We start from the raw sequence: 23,864 nt of genomic DNA on the forward strand, positions 1-23,864 counted from the left end.
AAAACTGATATCTCTAGAAATGAATAACTCCTGACTGTAACATTGTGTTAGCAACTCATCAATGGCTACAGGACAATGGATTCTGAATAAAAATAGTGAGCTCATTAGTTTTTTTGGTAACACTTTATTTGAAGGGGGGTGAATAAGACTGTCGTGACACTTTCATATACATGACATAACACATGTCAAGAACATGAATAAGTCTTCATGAATAATTATGACTGTTGTCATAAAGCGTCATTCGGTAAATTACTACACTTTTAATACAAAGTTGACATTATTGAAAATGTCTTTGTTACGACAACTTGACATTAACCAATAAATCATTACTGTTTAAACTTTACCTTTAATAACAAAGTTATCTAATTTTTAAAGTGAAATCAGTAATACTTTTATAACAAATTTATAACAGTAATGATTTCTTGGTTAATGTCAAGTTGTCATAACAAAGACATTTTGAATAATGTCAACTTTGTATTAAAAGTGTCATAATTTACCGAATGACGCTTTATGACAACAGTCATAAATATTCATGAAGGCTTATTCATGTTCATGACAGGTGTTATGACATGTTTATGACAGTGTCATGTCAGTCTTATTCACCCCCCTTCAAATAAAGTGTTACCGTTTTTTTTTACCCCCATCAAAAAGGGAGAGCGATTTATTAATGGTGAGTCCTAATTGGACAAAGAAAGTTGGCAGAAACTTTAATTTCCCTGCAAAGACCACTTGGATGACAGAGTTTAGCCTTCATGGCACGACATGACAAAGTGATTTATGAAGGTTGCACGTGATTTATCAGTGGTTTTATAAATTGCTGGTTTGCAGGACATCCCTCGGAGCTCTTCCTTCTGTTCTGCCCCTTTATATGACTGATCATCAATCCTGTCTGAGTTAAAACATGTGTTTGTTTTTCAGCAGGGACCCGATTTTGTTCGCTCTATTACCAAAGCTGGGCACTATTGCAGAAAAATGTCAAAGCATATGAGGGAGCTGTGGTTCGGACAGACAACAGCACAGCTTCATGAGTTTCTGGCTCGCACATCAATGCTCGATGGCTATGACCAAACTTTTTAAAGGGGCCGAGTTTATCATCACACTTAAAGCTCCACTGAAGCAAACTTAACCAGGAAAAGCCAAATAATTGTTGCCTCTGGCTTGAAACATGAAAGCTCAACTGTCTTAAATGTCAGCAACCTCTGAGTTCTTGTTTCACTTAAATAGCTAGAAAAACAATACTGACAATGTACAAACATCTGCTGTGTTAAGTGTTGCAATTGAACGTTGTAATTATCTTCAAAGGTTTAGATCATAATCTGTGTGCCAGAGAAAAAAAGGAAAGGGTAACTAATCAATTTAAGCTTGAAATCTTAAATTGATGTCAGGAAATCAATTTAAGACGAAATTGACCAGCAGTCTGGTTCATTAGTTCATGTTTGAAATTGTTTCCAGCACACAGTGACCAGAAGGAAAACAAAGCAAATAAGTGTTTTTAAGCAATTATTGTGGATTTACAAACTGCAAACTAAGCTGAATAGAGGTTCTATTGCAATGAGATACTGTCTGAACTCTGTTTGGATAAATATTGCAAAGTCCTCTTGGCCTCTGCTACACCCACCATGAGCCACTGAGAATTACAATTTTCAAACTCATCAGGTTTTTACAAGCAACAAAATAACATGTCTAATATATTGTGCTGTCTACAGCTGCTCTGCTGAGACAACAAGACAGTTTGAAAAAAAAAAATCTTTTAATTATCCCACAGTCCCACAGTTTGCATTCTGCAGAAATTAAAGACGTGTGAAGTCAGATCCGGAATCCAAGATCCTGGTCACGGCCCACAGCTCACAATAGACAGCCACAGTCTACATGACTGCCTACATTCCAGCTGAGAGAGATCACCTGCCTGAAGACTCAGCACCCAATTTATCACAAACTTATCTCTTGATCCAGATCTGGAAGGTTGGATGTCACGTTGAAATTTTTTCTGAAAGTTTTTTAGCCGTATTTACTGCTGCCTGGTGGCAGTGAACAGCTACAATTTTGGAAACTTCAAGCTCAACAATCTGATTGGCTGCTTGCCACAATTGTAGGTTTAGGAGTCCTTATTATTCTGCCTTTACGGCGTACCTGTTCTAGATTTTTCTGCACAATACGCTTAATCAAAACCAGAAAGAAGTAAGGTAATTCTAAAAACGATCCAGCAAAGTGCAAGTAATAAAGTGGCCACTTTTTAATATCATAACATTATTTTAGTTTTTAACTGAGGAACTACTCTGCTAAAACTGAAGTGTCATAAACAAGACTATATCATTACTAAAATCGTGTTTCTGAAAATAGAGAAAGAACAAAACGTGTAAGTACCTCTTTTCATATACTGCCCAGCTCGTCCTCGTCCCGCTGGAACCGTTTCCGTGTTTTCTCCTCTAAACTGTGGCATTGTGGACACTTTGTGGTCCTCTGACAGCAGAGTTACCATGTTTTCCACTTTCAACTGAACTGCTGTTGATGCTTGGCCTTCCTGGTCACCTCCAAAGCTGTTCAGGTTTCCTTCGCTAAACCAAGAGCCTGTGCACACTTCTTCTCTTTGGTCCATTGGTAATGTGTCCACGTGTTGCTCCTCCAACTGTGGCACTGTGGAAACCTTCCCACCATGATCCTCTGTAAAGGTCTTATTATCCCCTTCATTATTCTGAAGCACTGGATATGGTTGAGGCGCATGGCCTGTGGCAGAGATGTCAGCCTTTCGTATGCTAAACTGTGGCATTCTAAACATTCTTTCACTATAGTCTGCTGATGAAGTTTTATTTCCTTTCCTCAAGTGAAGCCTTGTGAATCCTTTTCCTCCATAGTTTTTGAAAAATGTCTCCATATTTGTTTCTTTAGGCTGTGAAACAGGCTGCGTGCTCGAGGACTTCAACGAGGACAGCACTTTGGCATCAGTAATGTAAGCAAGCCGTGCGATGGCATCATCTGCTCTTTCCTTTTCTTTCTTCAGTATTCTCACAAGGATACCTGCAGCAACTGGTTAAAGACTCAGCAAACGTGGCAAGGACAACATATTTAACTTAATAGCCAATGCATTATAATGAGAACAAAGAACAAAAATAAAAAGGTTAAAATAAACATCTCTGGACAGATATTTAGGAACACCCCAAGAGCTAATTTTAGACTTTATGCTCTTTTTGTAAAATCCAACTCACAAGTGACTTTTTTCAAGTTGATCATAAATTTCCATAATGACATCTTAGGGTGCTGACATGTCCTCAGTATCTGGTATTAGAGACTTGGAATGGTGTCATGGTCTGGGATTAATTAGTGAAGAGCAGAAGATCCAGAAGGACAGCAGTGATACTGTCCAGATATTACAATATCCTTTACTACTTTTTAGTTTTCCCTTACTCTAATACCGCTATATCAAATCCAGTGAAAGGAATTGTCTTCAGAAACCCTTGTGTAATTTAATCTGTGAATCCAGTTGATCTGTTAAGGCCTCAGAGGTTTTTGTCAGAGGACATTATTGAACAAACAGCATCACAGCAACCAAGGAACATATCACATATATGTTCCTTGGTTGTACATATCAGGTGTGATCGTAAAGTTTTAAAAGAAGCTTAAAGCAAAACTACATTAGAAAACATATTGACTTCAAAATCTCATGGAGCATTAGAAAGACTCCTAATAGAACGTGGATGGCAATAGCTTCAAAGATATGCTACAAAGTTAAACCGTAACTGAAAACTAACACAGCATATTACAATAAAATCAACAACTCCACAATGAAATATGGAAAAGAGAAGCTGCTTTGGAAAGCTTTACATAAAAGCATATTCATATGTTAGAATGAATGGCTCACTCAAAGTCCATATCTAAATCCAGTTGACAAACTCTGGCAGGACATTATGAAGCTGGTAGGGACATATCCCAAAAATCCTGCAACACGAGATGCTTCTACAAGATATTGTTTCAGGGGGATGAAGGTAAATGAAGGCCACACTTCTAAATGTCTTATTTGCAAAACATTTCTAAAGTCACATATCATTTTAATTTCACTTCACAAGTATGAATTCATAAGTATGAACTGCTTTATAATGACCTCAACCATAAAATCTGTCAAGAATAAATCAAACATCTGCGTGGAAATTTGAGACTAAAGGTTTAAGGTCTGTGAATTATTTTATGGGACAGGGCACTGTCTGGTAAGAAACTGACTGGTGAAAATGAGAGGATGAATGACATGTTTGGGAACACATCTGTACATGAATGAACTATCAAACAGTTGGGAATTATTGCAACTCCCACGACAATGTCAATGGAAGTGCGTTTGATGCCATAATCCAAACCCATAATTTAAAGTCACACTGCACATTAGTGAGCTATTCGGTTTTCTTACAGTGAGAATAACAGACATCTTTGTGGCAAGACTGTAACTATCGTGGTCACCAGATATTGTGGGATGTTCAAATTAGAGTAATTTTTTGGATGATGAGTAGATAATTTTCTAAAGGGGCTGGAGAAGTTACTCTATGTCCTTGTCAGTCAACACAAAAGGGATGTCAGTGGTGGTAAAATGTTTCCAGCGAAAACCAACCATTCCCAAAACTGCCAATCCCAATATATCAAATACCCTACAAAGGCCAAGTTTTATGGAAAAATACAACTTTTCTGAGGACTTCAATAATTTTACTTGTTGATAATACACAGTCTGCCCTCTATTACAATTTGTAATAGACCATCCATTATTTAAAAACTACTTCTAACCCTCTTTATTCTACAAGTATATTTAAAAAAATGTTATTTCTTTGTAAAATAATAAATTATGTATTAATGTAAAATGTATTTGTTCCAGGTGTTTTTCTATTTGGGTGTCAGACTATTCATAGAAAAAAAAGTAACAATAAAAACTAATTGATTATTGGTTAGATTAGACTAATCCATTATTTTTTTAGATCACACATCAATATATCAATCTGTTGATCATATTTGAATACAGCCTGTGTTTAATCTTCTCTAAAACCACACTTGTATTAATTTCCCTTATTTAGTTAGACAGTTAATAATATAAATAATTATCAATTCATACAAGCTATTACCTTGGATTGCTGCTTTTTTAATACCAAGATCCCATAATGATGAAGTTGACCACAAAACTCAAGTGACTGTTGAAAACTTCTGTGGGGTTTCACGTAAGATCTGTGGACCGCTTTGCATGTTATTTACTCAACATTTTGTGGTCAAACTCAGTCACAAAGCACTCTCCTCATCTGTCTCAACTCTCCTCATTAAACTGTCCAATGACATCACAGAAAATAAAAGTACTTTGAAAGTAACTGCTGACAAATGTACCACAAACTGCTACAATTTCAGTGTACGGCATAAGTATTTTATTACTGATGAAAACTTAAATTAATAGCTTGCATTCATATTCATTTGATTATAAGTGCAATTAAAAAATGACTACCTTACTACTGTTTCAAACTAGCTTCTGGTGAAGCTTTTTAAAAATCCTGGTCAAGATCATTCTCTAAATTGCAATTATAACATCCCTTCCGTTTCTCGCACTGAAAGTCTAAAAAACTATCCAGTTGTGCTCTCAGTGTCTAAATCTCAATATGATCATCTTGGTTCTCTATAAGTAACTTTTAATAAACCAAAATGTTTTGTGTTTTCAAAGAAAGAAAAGCTAATGCAGAATATCCGACAAAATTTGAAAAGCAGAAAATCCTAATAAAATAAATCGATGCTTGTGGCTGTGAGGTGTGAATACTTTCACAAGGCACTGCACCTCTGTACCTTTAGGTTCTACAATGTTACCAATATTAAATATCCACATGTCTTTTGGATACAAAGTATATCAGAAAATACACGTTTGTATCCAAAGTATCAGAAAATAGATTTGAAGCAGAGGATAGGACAGATCTACAAAAGGTAGAATAAGGCCAGCAGACACGGCTGACAAGCCAATGCCAGTTCTTCTGTTAACACAACACTCTCTGCAAGCAATTAAATGTTTACACATAATCAGTATAATTAACAGTTCCAGTGTGCAAAAGCTACAATTTAGATAATCTTATGCAATAAGCACTTTTGTCTAAAAAAAAAAAAAAAAAAAAGTGGCCGTCTATAAAAACTCCTGCCTGCATTCAGTATTCAAACCATATCTTGACCCATTTGGTAACAATATTAATAAAATTAAAGCTAAGCAGCAAACAATATGGACCTTCTAAGGTCTGATTAAAATGTTAGCATATTCATAAACTCAATAAAAGGTCTAGTGATAACTATATAGACTATAAAGACTGTTGGGATACTGCTGCATGAGGCCCATCTGAAATGAGATAATATATTTCTAACAAGTTAACCCATGTGTCTAGAAATGGGGTCCAACCGACCCCACACACATAAAACTTGTATCATTTGCCTCAGTCCTCTACATTTGCCTCAGTCCTCGCACGCACAAGGGTTAATAAATACAGAAGATTTTCTTCAGAGCAGTTAAAGCCAATGTTCAATAATGATGGGTTCACAGTTATGCTGATTTAAATTATTAGACTGTCTTCTGCTCAAATCCCTGCAGAATAATTAATTCTTTAGACAAAATGGAGCAAACAAAATTCAGGAACGATATGTTCCTGAATTTATGTAACCTTTTGACCTGCTAAAAGGTTTGGAGATATCCAAAAGACGGAATAAGACATTATAAGTCACCCCCATTGCATAAACCAAATATTTTTGGGATACAGTCAACAGAAGTGCACCACAAAAAATTTAATTGAGCCATCTGTCCGTTGTGAATACTACATCTCTTCTTTTCTGCAAGAAAACTGAGTTGTTCCACTTTATAGCCCAGAGAGAGAGCTCTTGTTCAATCTTTTATCCTCAGTTTCCACCACAGCTGCAAAATATGGCTGATGAATAGTTTGGCTCTTCTGCTGAAAACTCTAAAAAGTCCATAAGTAGAATATAAATCCTGTGTTATACTGCACAAATCATAGGAATCCGGCTAAGAGTGAATATAAGTAAACCTCCCAGGCTTTGTGTGATCTCTAGAACTACACTAAATTCTGTCAATGGATAAAAGGGTAGAATGTGTCAAATGTACAGTTTGGTTTGTTGCAATGAGATGAAACAAGAGGAAACATATAAAGGGGTTAATTGTTGCTTTAAGTTATCAGGTAATACCAGTAGTTATCACTACTACTATATGTTTTCATATATGTCATAAGACTTTGTTTCGATCCGTTCAAGTTTACTAATCTGCATAATGTCATAGTGTCGGTATGCTCTCAAAGACTGGCATTGGAGGCCCATGTGTTATATCGTGTAAAGTAGATCTAACTGCGCTAGAATGCTGTAAGCATTAGCCCCATTTGGTTTGACCCATAAGTCATAACACTGCCAAGACGAGATTGTTTATAGCATCACAAATAAATCAGACCCTAAACAGTTTGTTGTGCGTTCGTTGACTTTTCATGCCAGATACCACAACAACTAAGGTTAGTCACGAGAATGCAATGTCACCCCAATGTTTATTGGTTGCCTTTGTTGTTCCATCATCATGTATTAGCATATGCCTCATCCCACCAGCAGAGCCAGCTAAGCATTACCAGGTGCTCCGACTCCCTTCCAGTGGGTAGTGGATAGTTATACACTTTTACAGGCAACATTCCTGCAATTAACCCTATAAAGACCATTTGTCAGTGTGGGAAGTGTGAGCCCGCAGCACAAGCACTGGTGGCTGCTGCAAACACCTTTGGCACAGTAAAGTTAAAGGTGTGAAACACTTAGAGGCATGGACACCAGGGGGATGAGCTGGTAAATACAAGCGGCTGGAAGCGATGGCACGCCTATAAGCATGGTCAGCCTATACTGTTACGTACTGCAGACAGACCACCATGACTGACAGACTCACAGTTTAGGCTGCTGCATTTAAATATACAAACTCCCCAATGAAAGAAAATAAAGACAACATACTTTGTCAGTAGCGTGGGAGCATTACCACCTGAAGTATATGCTTTCTGACACGCATAGGGGCACTGAAGTGGTCCACATTTGCATCCCATGAAAACCAGGGAGTGACAGTTTGAGAGGGGAAAATATACAAAGTGAGGAAATCACATTACACACATGTGGTCCAAGAAACACTATGCTAAAATATCTGCATGATAATATTTAGTTTATTTTAGTGAGCTGAGGTTTGGCGGGTTAAATAATCAAGCAGATATCTCAAGTTTTCCTACATATGTGCTGGGATTTATTGAGAAACCACAACGAGAGGGGTAGAGTGGAGAATAAACCCTTAAAGTCTTCAGAAATCTTATATTCAAGCCTAAGAACTATAATTATGATCAATAGTGTTTATCATTAACAGAAGCCATGACATGAAAACATATCTGAGCAAATACTTCAAGATATTTTTGGATTTGTGGAGCACTTGGCAAGAATGTAGTAATATTAAAAGTACATTATGTGTGTGCAAAGAAGTTATTTAAACAAATATTTTTTGCAATAATAATAAACCAAAGTTCTGCAAGGAAGACTTTCCTGATAAAAGTGAGGAAAACAGCAAATTACCCTATTACTGGAATTAGTCTGTAATTCCTATACTTCGTAAATTGTCTATAATTTTCCTAAATTCTTGTGTCAGTAGTGAAAGAAGGAAGAAATGGAATAAATTAGATATTTCCAGTTTGATAGAGAGTGCTGCCACAGTTCAAAAAGTGACATAGTTAAAAATATTTCAATCCCTTGTTCTTGTGGAACAATTAAGCTTGATGAGTGTATGAGTTATTGTACGTAACAGAACTGAAGCTTAGAAGTGTAACGGGACATTCAACTTGACATGTCCATCTCCATGAGAATAAAAGCAGACAAGGGTTTAGTTATTTTTTGTGGAAAACTAAGACTCATTTTCTGTTTGTTGTCCAAATAGAGTAAAGCTTTCATGTGTTGCAAACTTTGTTGGATTGTTCGACACTCTTTTAAGTGTCGAACAATCCAATCCATGTTTGACTTGTCTATACAGTTTTTTCCTTTATGTTGCTTTATTAATCCTAAAGTTTTTCTAAAGCCAAAACAAATAAATTAATCAAATTTAATCAAATAAATTTGATTACTTGAACATAGATTGAACCAAACACCTTTAAATCTACTCAGAGATCAGCAAGCTTAACAATCCAGAAAGCCAATTTTACTCTAGAAAAATTGTCAATAGCTGTTAACTTTATATGGCTCTGAAAAATGATAGCTTATCGATCAACTATGTGTTTCATCATAAAACAATCGTCAGAAAAAGAGTCAGAAACTAAAGATTATTGCAGCTGGGTCACAATGCCAAAGGATACTGATCTCATTGTCACGTTGTTTAAGCATTTCATTCAGTTTGGTCAGTTCTGCTGTTGAACTGGAATTGCTGATTTGGGAGTTCTCTCGACTTCCTGTTGGTAGCGGTTGTTGATCACTGCGTCCAGTTTTGGCACCTTTTTTGTCCAAAATCACTGACTGTAAAAAAAGAAAACAGAGAGATATTGTTAGTAATGTGACAGTGGGTTCTCAAAATTTTTCAAACACTTAAATATACTGTCTTTTGAAATTATAGTGTATTGAAAAAGTATTGCCATATTTTTAAATCTGTAACATTTGGATGTAGAAATACCCCAAACTCCAGAAGGAGACTATAGTGAAGTATACATTTCATGTATGTCATATGCAGAAGCGGGTTGCTTTCATGTCACAGGGCAGCTTTGCTCAACAAAGAAGAGCTTAACTGTATTACTGACTTTATTAAATCATAGCTGCATCTGGAAACAAAAAAGACAGGTCACAAATATAAGAACATGTGTTTGTTAGATCTTAAGCCTTTTTGGTTATTTATCATGGTGTCTGAGTGTGAATGTGTGCTGGTGTAAAATAGGTGCGTGTGCTAATTTGTGAAAAGTGTGAGGTTAAAATGCCGAGAAGGGTAGAAAGCGTTAGCGCTCAGCAAGCGTTAGCAAATGAATTTCAAACATACGCATATGCTTTGATATAAATAATTTCATTGTAGCTCTGGTAGGATATTTAGGGACTTTTCCCCACTATAGCCCACTGTAAAGTGAGCTTCCACCAAACCTCCAGAATTTATGAAATTTTCTTTTGAACCCTCGCTGTACTTGCTGACTTTGTCGAGTATCCTCAAAAGGATGATGCTGCCACCACCAAGTGCTAGTTTCCTTTCCTATTTGCCTCATATGAGTTAGTAGAGTACTTTCTTCCAGATGTTTGCTGGGAGCACTCCATGCATGATGGAACTCACTAGGTTTTTCAACCATTTCAACAAGATTTGTGGAGTGCAAGAGGAAGTTCAGAATTTTAATAGGAAAAAGAAGCCTTTTCTCTTCCACTTTATGTTGTACTTTATGCTCACGGCTTTAAAGTGACAAAATGTGAAATATTTCTTGGGGAGTGAATACTTTTACAAGGCTCGTTAAACCTCATGAAGCTCAGCTGGATTAGCAAATTTATGAAACTCTAGCTCACTGTGATTGTCAACACCAACAATCATGAAAAAGAAAAAAAAAAAAAAAAAACTGCACATCAGCGTTCACCCTGAAACAAGGACAAGCAGATAATTGGAATCCTACGTCAGGACCAAAGAAGAAGGAAATGGGATTTAAACCAGACACATTTCAACAGGATTGCTGGAACCGAAGTGAGGTGTTACTTGCAGGAATGTAAACTGAACAGGAGATAGAGTTTGTGCATCATAACAAGCTGTAGGGAATATAAACAGATATCTATGTGGGATCTGGCACTGCATCTGGTGGATGCTTCAGCTCCAACCAAACCAGAGTGAGCATTGCAGAGGTTTTTTTTTTTATTTTATTTTTTTTTTCTCTTGGCCACCGGGAGCAGGAGTAGAAGCAGCAGCAGCAGCCAGAACACACTTTCTGTTTGTAAAACGGTGTCCAAATAAATAAAAAAAAAAAACTGACATTTGCACTCAATCATTTTGTCCAGACACCATAACAAAGAAAATAGCTTCACGAAACATAAATTTTACTGTTTGGTGTAAAATCCATCATGGATAATGTATATCGCTTTGTACACCAGAATTCATGACATGTACGTTCTTCTAAATAACCTATTTACTTGTTTTTGAACTTGAGTTTGAGTTCTGATTTATTTCTTAGATGACTTCAAATAACAATTCACCAACAAAACTATGCAAAACACTGTAATGTAAAAGAAAATGAAACTTTAGTTATTTTTAACACTGTTGCATAGATTCATATTTGGATAATAGTAAGACAAAGTGATCAGATCCATTCTGGGGTTTTTTAAGAGTTCTGCTAAGAGCAATAACTTTCTAATAGAAATGTGAAAAGTTAAACAAATGAACTTGCTGAAATTGTCATAGGATGCGAATCATGTGTGACAGTGACAAGACAGAAAAATAAAAAAAAAAAAAAAAAGGAGGACATATTTCACGGATAAAAAGACCAGAAGCAAAAGTAAGCTATACAAAACACATTTCTGCAGTCACTTCACAAACAGAGGCAGCACTGACTATTTACCTTCATCAGAAAGAAACAGTGCTGTATCTTTCTCATGTCAGGTCCCAGAGAGAGAGTCACATCTGGATCTGGATCATTCAGAAAGGCTTTGACTAACTCGCCCAACCTAAAAAGCCAAGACACAAAAACAAACACAGACTTGCTTTTAGCAATGCCAAAATCCATGTTATAATTTTCCATCACATTCCCTTAACAGGCACTCAAATGGTTAACGGCTTCATCTAAGCAGTTTAAAATGTGGGTCTCGTGAAAGAAAACTATTTACATCAATGTGAGTTTCAGCTCCACTGGAGCAACCTGTTGATAAACTACCGCTAAATGATAGTCCAAACACTGCATCCCAACATGCGGATGCAGCCACTGGAAAAGACCAGAAGACATCCATCCAGACGGATCAAATGCAGGCATGACAATGTGCGGTTCTTGATTTTCTGTTACATGTCCAGCTTAGAAACAGGCCAGGTTTATATGATGGAGGGCTTAACACAAACATGCTGGTCCCTTCAAGAGTTTATGATTTTGGTTTTCTGAAAATCCCTTGATGCCATGCACAATTATTTCAAAGAACAACAAATAATAATAATAATAATACAAAAATATTCCTAATCATAATTAATATAATGTAAAATATAAAGTTTTACATTACAAACAATTTAAATGTTTAAATTATTTAAGTGATTAACAATGTGGGCATTTGGTTGCACTGGGTTATGGGCTTACAAATGCAAGCCCATAAGATTTATTTGCAAAATTTTCAAGAATCATGTATCCTTTTTCTATCACTTCACAGATATGCACTAGGTCTATCAAAAATGTAAATTAACTTCAATCTAATCTCTATTTTTGTAGAAGAGGCTGGCCACAATGACAAGAACGACAGTCAAAAAGCAATTTTTTATTCATTTATATAAATTTTTTTATTCATTTTTTTTTATTATTATTTTCTATTTTTTATTCCTAACATTGTGGCACTTTTGGCTCTCATCATTCATCATTGATGCTAAATGTGGCAACAAGAGTCATTACAGGTTGCCACTGCGAAGTGAACCCCTATTGGGTATAAATAGGAGATACGTCACCTAATTAAAGATGAAATCAAATAAAGCTACAGGAAACACATCCATATTGAAGGGGGAATTTTCCAAGTCTTTAATGAAACCTGTGGTCTAGCCCAAGACGGTTGATGAAATCTAAATTAAGTCCTGGTGAATATCCATCAGTAAAAGCAATAGCCACCTATTAGGAACATCATAAATTCTTATAAATCATATGTTTGGTTGTTCAGGTATTTGCAATTCCCAAATTTTGAAATAGAAAATTCCAGACATTTAGGACTAAGATGTCCTGATTGTTTAGGGGAACACCTGAGGCATGTTGATATATAATAAAAATAAACTAAAAATGCAGAGTTAATGTTTGGACATTCAGTTTTTATGATATTAAACAGAACAGGTAATTTCATGTGTTTTTGTTTCACAGACAAGATATATCTGTTTTTTTGTTTGCTTTATTTTGATGCTTGTTTTGTTCTACTTTTGGTGCTTTTTGGAAAAGAAAAACGACATTTTTGAAAAATCAGAGAAGGCATACTTTTGTATCTCCTCTGCAGTTAGCTGCTCCTGTCTCTGCTCTCCTGTCACAATTGCCAGCTCTTCATTCAGGAACTGGATCTCTCTTCTCAAACGTGCAATGAGCTGAAAGATGCAAAAGGTAAGGTGGGAGGTCACAAATGACACACAATAAGAGGGGAAAATCCAAGTCCACAAATGAAGAGTTTCTGTCCTGTTTACTTGGCCTTTTATTATAATCCAAAGAATACAATGTAGAGTTCATGGTCCTTTATGAAGTGTCAACAGAAGTCACAGCATTAGTGGGAGGCTTCATGTCAGATGTCCTTGGGGCAAAAAGCAACGCAACACAGCCAGAGAAATGCTAGACTTTTGTAGCTGTGTTTGAATATTTTGGTCACATTGCAAATACAATTCTAACTCCGTTTTTAGTTTTATGTTTATGTGACAGAAAAAGTAATGCATAAATAAAAAGTGGAAGGAAAAGTGTTATTTCTCATGAAAAAAATGTACGCAGTTGGTACACAGTTGGTATCTTTAGCAGAAGATACCAACTGTGTACCAGTAACTCAGCAGTGTTCCTCACACAAAGGTCCTAATTAGGCTAGTTTCAGTAATAGCTAATACAAGGTCAAAGGTCAGACTAAGCAATTTAACAGAAACTAAACAGTGGTAATTTTAACTGATCTAAAACTAGCAAAATGCCCAGATGCTGTTGAGTCAAGATGCTACAGAACGAAAACACAGCTATGGTGCGGTTTTTGAGTGGGTGCCACTCCGCTCAACGATGATTGTGCCCCTAATCCACCCCATATCGTATGTTTCAACACTGAATATCATGGCTTGACCGTTCCTTCACCAGAGCCGCTCCCTGGTCTCTTTTTGTTAGAACCACTGCTCTGATGGTAATTCTCCCAGCTGCATCCTTAAAACTCTGACCACCGGCTGTTGGTCAGCGGGATGGTGCAGTCTATTTCAGAGCAAAAAAATCCCACACGGGCACCACAGTACCATGGCAGACTTACATATTCTAAGGCTAAAAAATGACCCAGGTCATAAAAATGATGAGGTAGTTTTGGGTTTTCTTGTACAAACTCATGTTAGGGCACCTATGCAGCACACTGTAATGATATCAGAAGATGTACAGAGTAGTAGGCTCTAGAACTTTTTCACATTTTGTCTTGTCAAAGAAAACTGTCAATGTGTGGCAAGCATTGTCTTCAAACCTCTTTAGTCTAGGTCTGGAACATGTAAAATAATAATAAAAAAATACAGTTCAAGGTGTGCAAGAAGTCTTGGGTTCAAGATGGACTAAACCTTTTTAGGCCAGTGCAAGCAATTACTTTCATGTGTCACCTAATTACCTAATTAGTAAATAAAGTCGCCTTAGCCCAGGCATTGACCAGCTCTCTCAGGCCCGTTCAGTTACTGGTATGCAAATTGAAGTAGTATGGCACAATTCACCAAGACAAAATTAATCCAACCGAACTGTCAAAAAAAGTCAAATACATGCCACACGTGTATGCTTTTATATATATATATATATATATATATATATATATATATATATATATATATATAAAAAATAAAAACTTTTGTTTCATAAAATCTAAAAAAGATGTGGAAAAGTGCAAAGAGTGTTATTACAATTGCTAGGTACTGTAAATGTGCAGTTTCGGAACACCTCTGCCATCACCTAAATTCTAACTATCTGGTTACCCAATTAAATGTAAAACATTAACACAGCGCTTACTTTAGATTATACCTCCTCCTCTTGTACACGCAAACCACCCACAGTAAACTGTAAGCATTGCAGTATAACCACAGGTTTCACTTTAAATGCATGTATACAGCATCCCACTTCCAAACATGTTGCTATTACAGGGGCCTCTTTTTATGAGGGGAAAGGAGGCACAATTTCCCACTACCTTCTACACGTGGGCAAGTTTTATCCTCCCCAAAAATAAGTAAACAAGGGCTGCACTCATTGCATCTAACAGCAGAAACACTTGACTGAACTTTCTCCAAAACACATGAGAAGATGTTGCACCCACTTGCTCAAACTCTCGTGTTGGTCAGTGAGAGGAAGTTTCACAGATATCTACTAATTGGAGTCGTCTTTGTCTAAGGTACACAAAAGAATTGCAACAGCAAGTTGTGGAGGCATCTTAGAAGAGCTAATGACTGCAGAAAATCTCTACTGGCAAACATAAACCAGCATTTGGTCTACAACTGACCTTTGTGCCTTTAGAGAAAATAACACCCTAATATGGTCAGGTCACTGCAGCAGACTCCATTAGGAGCACAGGTCACTTTCAACACCTCATTTTTTCCCATTTCCATGAAAGACTCGCTAAATATTTTGTCTGGTCTGGTTGGTTTCCTACTGTTCAGAAATCCATTTAGTATCCTGGCTGCACCACAAGACTACTTAGGCAATGTGGCAAATATAATAGTGATGTGAAAACTGCAGCTTTCAAATCAGTTACCACAATGAGCAAGTCCAGCAGGGAGCTGTCAATCTAACGGGGTAAAGTGACATCCCGAACCTCAATAAATGACATTTTTATAATTTATAAATTACACTCCAGGCTTTGCTTTATTCCAACTCATGCTTATTCGTGTAGAGATGGTAAGCAGGCAGCAGCAGCAGCAGGGGAGAAAATGCAAAAGACAAGATAAAACTTATAAACAGAGGAAGGAGGTTGAGTTTGCTTGAAGCTGTAACTCTGTCAGACCCAAATGGGAGCAGCCAGACGCTGTCACAATTACTGGGGCCAGCCGCAGACTCTTATAAAAATACCTCTCATGGGTTTGCAAGTGGACAGCCAAATGTTAGCAGCAGGATTACAGTAGCAGTTGGTTCTGAGGAAGATCTGGGTGGAAGCAGAGGACGTGGACACAGCTGTGAAGACTCACAACTCATCCCCTCAGCGGGACATTTCAACACCATGTTGATTTTCAGCTACACACCAGTAACGTAACATTTATGATACATGTTCACAAGGTAAAAACTGTAAATTGTATTCAGCGTGTCAAAAACGGTGTTGTATAAAACAGGATCTTTTTTTCACATTTGCAATTCTGTATTAAAGGTCTACAACTTCTCAGTCAGAGTCGTCATTTTTGTCAACAGTCCAGCTACAGTTACTCAATTACAACTGCAAATGTATATTTTTGATACAACATAGGAAATTTGTTGCTATTTAAAAATAAAATAAATAAATAAATAAATCTAATTTTAGATGAAGAAAGTTAAGAAAAACCATCAAACCTTTACAACCCAACTGTTTTTATCATCTCAAGAAATATTACTGGGACTATTAGTATTATTCTATTGTTGGAACTTAATGAAAAATATTTAAAAATTATTGCAGCTATTAAAAAAGTTAGTATTCCTATGTCTCACTACATTGCCTGGCTCTTTATTATTACTAGCCAAAGTTACTAAGACCTATTGTGAAAGCTTGAAAAAACAACTTGTCCCTCCATAGCCGCCTGTTGCAGAATCCAGTTCTTTACATCTCCAAACTCAAAGTTCCTAATTTTGTAAGGCATTGCTTAAGTACAAATACAAAATCTGAGTATGAATTTTAGATCATCCCACAATGCGTAGGTGTTACATATGAGATGTTTTACAGGGAGGGAGGGCAGGTGAATCAATAGATCATTTCTATGCGTGTCTTATTTAAAAATGAGCATAATTTGAGTTGAAATGACGATTTTTTATATGTACATATACTGTGTTGTTTATCATGTTGACAGTGGGACAGGAAGAGTTTTCATGCTCTACTTTGTTTTTCTCATATTTATTCAGAACTAGAAAAGACCAAAATCAAGTTAATTATTTTTCAAGCCTTTCAAGAGGGAGTAAAGAAGCCTGGTAAAGTTAAATACAACGTTCTTAAGGATGCAAAGTTATAGGCATATAAAATTAAATAAATCAACAATTTCAAAGAAAAGCTAAAACTGTGACATTGTCATTGAACTTTAAAGGGGCTGGTTAAAAGTCCCTTAAATTCAGTCGATGCTCTTTTCCATGAAACTTGGCAGATAAATATATGCACATTTTCCTACTGAAATGTTTCCTCTAAAAAATGTGATGTATTTGTATAAAATATGCTGAACAACAATTTATTAAAAGTAAACAGGACAGAAAGAAAATGCAAACAGGACATGTGAGCTGTCTAAATAACATAAGATAGATAGATATTCATGTGTGTAAGATGCAAAAATTCCTGCTGTGAGAGGAGCAGAACTAACACAGGAAATATAATTTCATTCCAAAATTAATCAACATTTAGGTTTCGTAACACTGAGAGTCAATGTCAAAGTTCTGACGACCCACTTTAGAATGGTCAAGGTTGTGTAGTTCGTGGGCCAGCTAAAGTGTTGTTTCAAACACAGAGCAACATGACTCTGACAGTCTCACCAGTGCAGGATCCAATTCTTCGTTCAATATGGCCTCGTTCTTGATGAGAGCCACACGCTGAGCAAAGCGGCAAGTAGAGATTGACTCCTGGTAAGAATAATTTTAACAATCAGTAGCTGTTTCTCTGGAGGACAATAAGGGAGAAAATAAAGACACTCATGTAATGATTTGATAATAATCACTGTTTTCAAAATAAGCTCAGTCTTCTATGGCGAACTACCATAGAAGGCTGCTGTAGATATTATTTTGCACTCATCTCTTACGTGTAAGTTTGATTGTTTTGTTTTTTCTTTAAAAAAAAGAGCTTTGTAAAGCATAGGCTATGTAAGGTGTTAAAAACAAAAAGTACTCGCAAGGTGCTGTTGAATACCAAATGTGTTTTTAAATACCTGTGATGAACCTAAAGATTTGGTGTGACTGGAGGCACATGAAAATTCTGGCATTTCAAAATGAACTTGGACATCAGAAAATATATTGGTTTCTTATTTTCCTCCCTATTTCTTTTTACCCCTTAACATGTTTTACATTTTCTAATGGTTTAACAGAATACGGTGTCCAAAACAGGGTTACGGATGCCGATACTTACATCTAGATTCCGTTTGTCGACCGCCATAGTGGCGATCATGGTGGTCATGCAGTTCCCCCCCAGGCTGTCCCTCAGGACTGATGTTAACATGGAGTTTCTATATGGAATATGGGAACGATTCTTCTCTGACAAGGCTATTATCACCTGAGGACAAGAACCAGGAAATGAACCCACTTTTATGATACACAGGAGTGTTTACAGTCAATCAGAAAAAGGTTAGACAATCTGAAAATAGGTACAAAAACATTCAGGAAGCAGAAATGGTTCCTAGTTTCCCTTTCAAATTGCAGAAACACACATCAATTCTTTCAGTTTGCAACACAATCCAACAACATAATTTGGTTAAACAATTATAGATATGTAGATGATTTCCAAAAAGAACACCAGATGGAATAAGTCGTTGTGTGAAGAGGAATAGTGTTATCAGGGCATTTTGACATTATGATGCAATGTTTTAGGTCATATTTTGCCCCTTTTTATTCTGTAAACACAACTTAAGACCTTTTTTTCATAATAAATTGTTGTTCTTTATCACTAACAAACTATTTCCTCAAGAGATGAAAAAAATGGTTAAAAATCAGGAGGATCTTTAAATAAAGATGAGCATACCTGCTCTAGATAGTGGAGCGACAGGTTGATGTACTTGGCCTCAGTGAGTAGCTGCCCATCCAGGCCCGTCTTACTGACTCGATCTGACCCGGCCAGGTCCACCAAGTGCAGTTTGGACCGGCGCAGGGTAGCTGAGCCGGGTTCACGCCTGCACAGATGTATGGTGAAAACACAGTGCGAACGAGTGGAGGCCTGGTTCATGGGGGTCTGGGAAAGACGAGAACAAAAAGATACATTAGAGGGCATTTGGGTTAGTTTTGATAGATCTTGTTTGTCCCTCTTAAAGCATCAAACATGTGGACCGACACAACGTACACAGATAATGGTGGCTTATGGATGGTCTTAGGAGAGAGACAGAATTAGGGTACTATGACTCACTTTCTACATGAAAACATCTTTAACCAAAGGAGGATGGGTGACTCCCGAGACCCTAACTAAGAGGGAAAACAGATGGAATCTAAACTACATTGTATTTTCTTATCCTGAGCCACTTCAACAACTTAAATGGAATAGCACATGCCTCTAGATTTATGTTATTATGATGTTGTGATTAAGAATGACCTCGCAGAAGAAAAGCTTTTTGTTCTTTCTCTGTTAAAAAAAAAAGTCAGATAAATTCACACATGACATCTCAGCTCCCTCAATTTGGAAAAAAAGGTTTCTCTTAGCCTTAAGTAGTTGACGTAAATGTGCCAACACCTGCTTGTTAGGGTCACAGCAGGTCATGACAGACATTTCTCTATCTTAACCTGCAGATGTCCTCCCTTTCCTCAGACTAAATTCCCTTCACTCTGCACTTGTCCAGAGGGTATCCCTAGAAAAATGTGAGACAGCTTTTATAGTTTAGAAAAGGAACCCTTTATGTATTTAAAAGGCATGACTGTAAGGTCATGAACAGGGACAGAGGAGAAATTCTCAGGAAAAAATTTTAGTTTGTGTGCCACTAGAGCTCTGTGGATTACCATGATTGTTTCATTTGAGCCGCAAAGAAAATGTATGTAAAAAGCACTAAAAGGCTTATTGGTTTGGACATCGCCTATTAACTGTTGTAGCTGGTAGTGTGCTTCTGTGCATGCATTCAGTCACAGCAAAGCGAAAATAACGCAGATAAACAAGTGTAAAACGACAGCTGCACTTTAATGTAGATTAGGTTAAAGTTGTATGTCTGAATTGTTCACCATATTTTGAAACTAACACAAACAATTAACAAAAAAATTATATATATAATCCACATTTTATTAAACACAGAAACAAAAAAAAAATATTCTGGTATTTTAAGAAAAGGTTAGAAGAGTGAATCGCATATGACCTTTAATTGTTTAAATGTGTAAGCAAGCTAAATTAAGTAGATAAAATGTTATGTCTTTTTGCATTGAACAGTTAATAGTCACATCTACCAGCTGTTCCCTGCAGACAACTCAGCATTTGCTCCGATCTCTAACTGTCTTGTTCTTTTCCCCAAGATAATGATGGTTAATAACAAGATGCGATCAATGGGATCGCATTGTCCATAATGGATGAGAGTGTGCAAAAAAATCTAATTTTCATATCACTAGTGATGACAGGGTCCTAGTATAAGGAGGCTATGCAAGTGTAGCAGATCATAAAACCTAAGATGATGCTGAAGGTGTCATACATCTATAATTTAACAAGCTATAAACTACAATCATAAATGCACCCTGCATTGCAGTCATGCTGCTCTGTTTGCAGCACCGGCTGTTCTGACCACACACAGTGCTGAAAGGGAACATCACAAAAGGACATTCTGGTGACTAAAAGTGAGATGCATAAAAAGGTTACACAAGTATGCAGTCCAGATTTAGACCAGCTGCAATGCATCCATTCCTACAGGTTCAACCGAAGTTAGCCTTCACTGCAGGGAGAAAAGCAGCTTTGAACACATTTGGACAACAAAGTGAGTCAGAAAGGACCAGATGGGAGAAACAAAAAAATCCCCAAAAACATTGACAGAAGGGTGAGGAATTTAAAATGTGTTTTTTTAAGTCCAAAATAATTCTCAAACCGAGTGAGCTAATGGTCCTCTGAGTTTTGCATGAATGGATGTGTCATCTTTTATCCACATGGATGGGATCATGAGAAGAAAGAAGGCATTGCTGTTAACTTTATTGAAACTCTTTATGGAGAACAAACGTCTTGGGGGATTCTGCCAGAGATAAATAAATAATGTTAAGGGCTCTTTGTTCGTTTCAAACTCTGGGGGACTTCTAGAGATGGAATTCTAGAGAGGACAAGCAAGCAAATGTCTCTGTGTGGGTGGACGATTGTGGGGTCTCCCCAAAGCAAAGCTCATTTCCGTTTCTTTTAAGCTGTTTCCAATGAAATACCCCTTTTAGTTTTACAGAATTGAACCCAGAAGGGTGTCATCTGGGTAGAACAGAACAAATGGATTGCATTAAGTCCAACACATACCCCTCAGTTGACATTTCCCCTTAATAAAGAACTAAGGTCCGATCACATTTCTGAGTCGTGCTTTTGTTTCATGGAAGAATCCCAACCACATCTAAAATTGACGTCAACGTCAACCAGTCTGTGACTGAAACCTTATCATCTGGGCCACTTTTACTGTCATGTATTTACCAGCAAACCAGTGACAAGAGTAAACAAGGTGCAATCGGCTTTTTCCCTCCAAAACCTCATGAATGTAATGTTGAAAAACTAAGGCTGAGCCACCACACATCTTGTCATCAGTGAGGGGAGCTTGGGCGAGTGAAGAAAAGGCACCACATTATAAACATAAATTACAGAGAGAAAGCTGGCTTTTACTGGGCAAAGAAACTGATAAAAAGGCCCACTGTGGACTAAAATTATGTTTTAGAAGGGTACTAAGGTAGCTTTTAGTATGTATATTGCATTTTAGGAACAACAACAATAACTCCTTATGCCACTTACCCTGGAAGTGGCCAGTGGAATTTTTGCTTACGGTTTACAGTCTTGACCAGGATCACTGTGTTGTGTGTGTGTCTGTGAGCGTGCGTGTGTGGGCGTGTGTGTTTCCCTTTTTCTTACTTCAGCAATCATACGATTGGTGTCACCCAGGAAGAGCAGATTCAGAGCCTCCTCTTCGTTACCAGACTGCCGCACAGACAAATTCTTGAGATGGATGTTCTGTTCTGTATCTTCCAAGATCATCACTTTCCTGACAAAAAAAGAGCAATATGTAATTATAGATTACATCATGCAACATTAAAATCTGAAGTCATGAATAAAATGTTGTAATGTGCAAAAGCCGGTGATGATTTCTTAGCAGAAACAGGAAAAATGGTCAAAGTTAGCGAGAAGATGGGTGGAGGTAAATGTCCTAGTCAAAGACCACACCTAAATCCAAACGACAATCTGTTTTTAAAGTTATTTTAGAAAAACAAATGGGCAAAAACTTTATTCTTTCTACTCAAAAGCTTTGCAGCTGAAACTACAAAGAACATTTTGGAAATCACATGTATATTTTATGCTATTTTAAAATTATGCTCTACTTTGTTTTTGACTGCCACATAAAATCCTAATATTACATTGAAGTTTTTGACTGTAACGTGAAAAAAATTACAGTTCAAGAATTATGGAATTTTGAAAGGCATTGTATATGATTACAAACATCGTTATTCTTTATTTTTGGAAGAAAAGTAGGATTCATTCCTAGATTCTTGTAAACATGGCATATTAAATAAAAATGTCAGAGCTTGAAAGACTCCATACTTCAAAATTTAACACAAAACTAAAAGCACAACGTCAAATGTGCCAGTTATGTCATCCATTTACCTCCCATGGCCTTGGCGTCACTCAGCACTGAATCCAAACAGTCTGGTCTGCAGACTTGTCTCACATGTGATTTATCTATCTGGGTGTTCATAACTTGATAACAGACAGGGCCAGATCTTAAAAACAAACAGGTGATTGTTTCTCGCCCACATCAGGCGATTTGAAACACAGATGGGACTAAATTACTCCCGTGATCCTACCACATCATTTCCATCCAGCCACCGGAGATGTGAGAGTGCAACTCCTTGACTGACTTGTCAAACAGGAGGAATGATTGGAGAACACATGCAGATAATTATGTTAACATGTGTAGGTAATTCAAGTGGTCTGATAAAACAATATTAATCTTATTGTCATTCAGAGCTGCGTCCTGGCAGATTAATTTTCCGCAACGACCAAGCCAACCTTAGATATAATTTGATTATTGGGCTTTTGTGAAAAAATGATATAAACATGGAATGAATGAGGGTAATTTGTAGACTTTTAAGAATCCAGATGATGGGAAGATGAGTGCGTAATGAAAACAGATGGAAAGTCAAATGTAAAGCAATATCAAGTAGTGCAAAAATTTCAGAAAGAAAGGAGACCATTCATTATTGGGAGTGAAGGAAAGATGGAGACAGACATAAAATGGGGCAATTGTCACTGCCACTGCCTCTTCATGATTCAGCAAGTATGGCCACAGCATGGCTCACAACGGGCACTGGCTATTTCCAGAAGACTGTGATTTGTGGGTACCTAAAACCTTGACTTCTAGTCCAGAAAGTGACTTAAAATGAAGTGGTACATGAAAAATACATACTACCACACTGAAACTCATGTATCAGTTAATGTAAAATCTAAAAGCTTGACTCATATGGCTTATTTTTTCCACTAAGAATGTATATTTACAAAGGCAAAGAAAAAAAATGTTTGAGAGAAAAACTGACGGTAGGTCCTCCAGTCGCGATGCCTCATATCGGGAATCCAGAAGGTCATATCCCACCTCGTTGTAAATTTCCAGGTAGGAGATGTGCATGGTGTACATCATACTGCCCTCCTGTGGAGCAAAATTATATCAATTGAGACAGGATAGGAGTACAAGCCATCAGATTTTATTACTCTTTATTAGTGGATCGTAATCTATGTAACATTTAGCAAGAAAAAAAAAACTATTCATACATACAACAATCAAAACTTTCATCAAACTTACATTCTGTTAGAACTCATAGGGTACTTTCCTTAACTTCCAAAAAAGTAACATGTGTTCAAAGTAACCTGGGTAACACTTTATTTGAAGAGGTGTGCAAAAGACTAACATGACACTGTCATAAACATGACATAACACCTGTCATGAACAT

The 23,864-nt window shown here is 36.9% G+C and overlaps 1 protein-coding gene across 2 annotated transcripts in view; it reads right to left on the bottom strand.

Moving 5' to 3' along the window:
- kif6 (kinesin family member 6) overlaps positions 1-23,864 on the bottom strand; it is a 69,363-nt gene that overhangs the window by 32,798 nt on the left and 12,701 nt on the right. For both annotated transcript variants that reach the window (XR_001426277.1, XM_015043115.1), the window contains exons 5-13: positions 23,454-23,563; positions 21,778-21,907; positions 18,751-18,957; positions 18,142-18,285; positions 17,556-17,642; positions 13,146-13,249; positions 11,556-11,661; positions 9,345-9,501; positions 2,365-3,015 (exon numbers count right to left, since the gene is read on the bottom strand). Coding sequence is in view for 1 of the 2 variants with exons in the window: in XM_015043115.1 (XP_014898601.1) it covers positions 2,365-3,015; positions 9,345-9,501; positions 11,556-11,661; positions 13,146-13,249; positions 17,556-17,642; positions 18,142-18,285; positions 18,751-18,957; positions 21,778-21,907; positions 23,454-23,563 (1,696 nt within the window). In the remaining variant the exon portion in view is untranslated. The remainder of the gene's footprint in view (positions 1-2,364; positions 3,016-9,344; positions 9,502-11,555; positions 11,662-13,145; positions 13,250-17,555; positions 17,643-18,141; positions 18,286-18,750; positions 18,958-21,777; positions 21,908-23,453; positions 23,564-23,864) is intronic.

This window comes from Poecilia latipinna, unplaced genomic scaffold (genome assembly GCF_001443285.1).
Source record: "Poecilia latipinna isolate Pla-1442-1.1 unplaced genomic scaffold, P_latipinna-1.0 Scaffold617, whole genome shotgun sequence".
In the NCBI taxonomy this organism is placed as follows: Eukaryota; Metazoa; Chordata; class Actinopteri; order Cyprinodontiformes; family Poeciliidae; genus Poecilia; species Poecilia latipinna.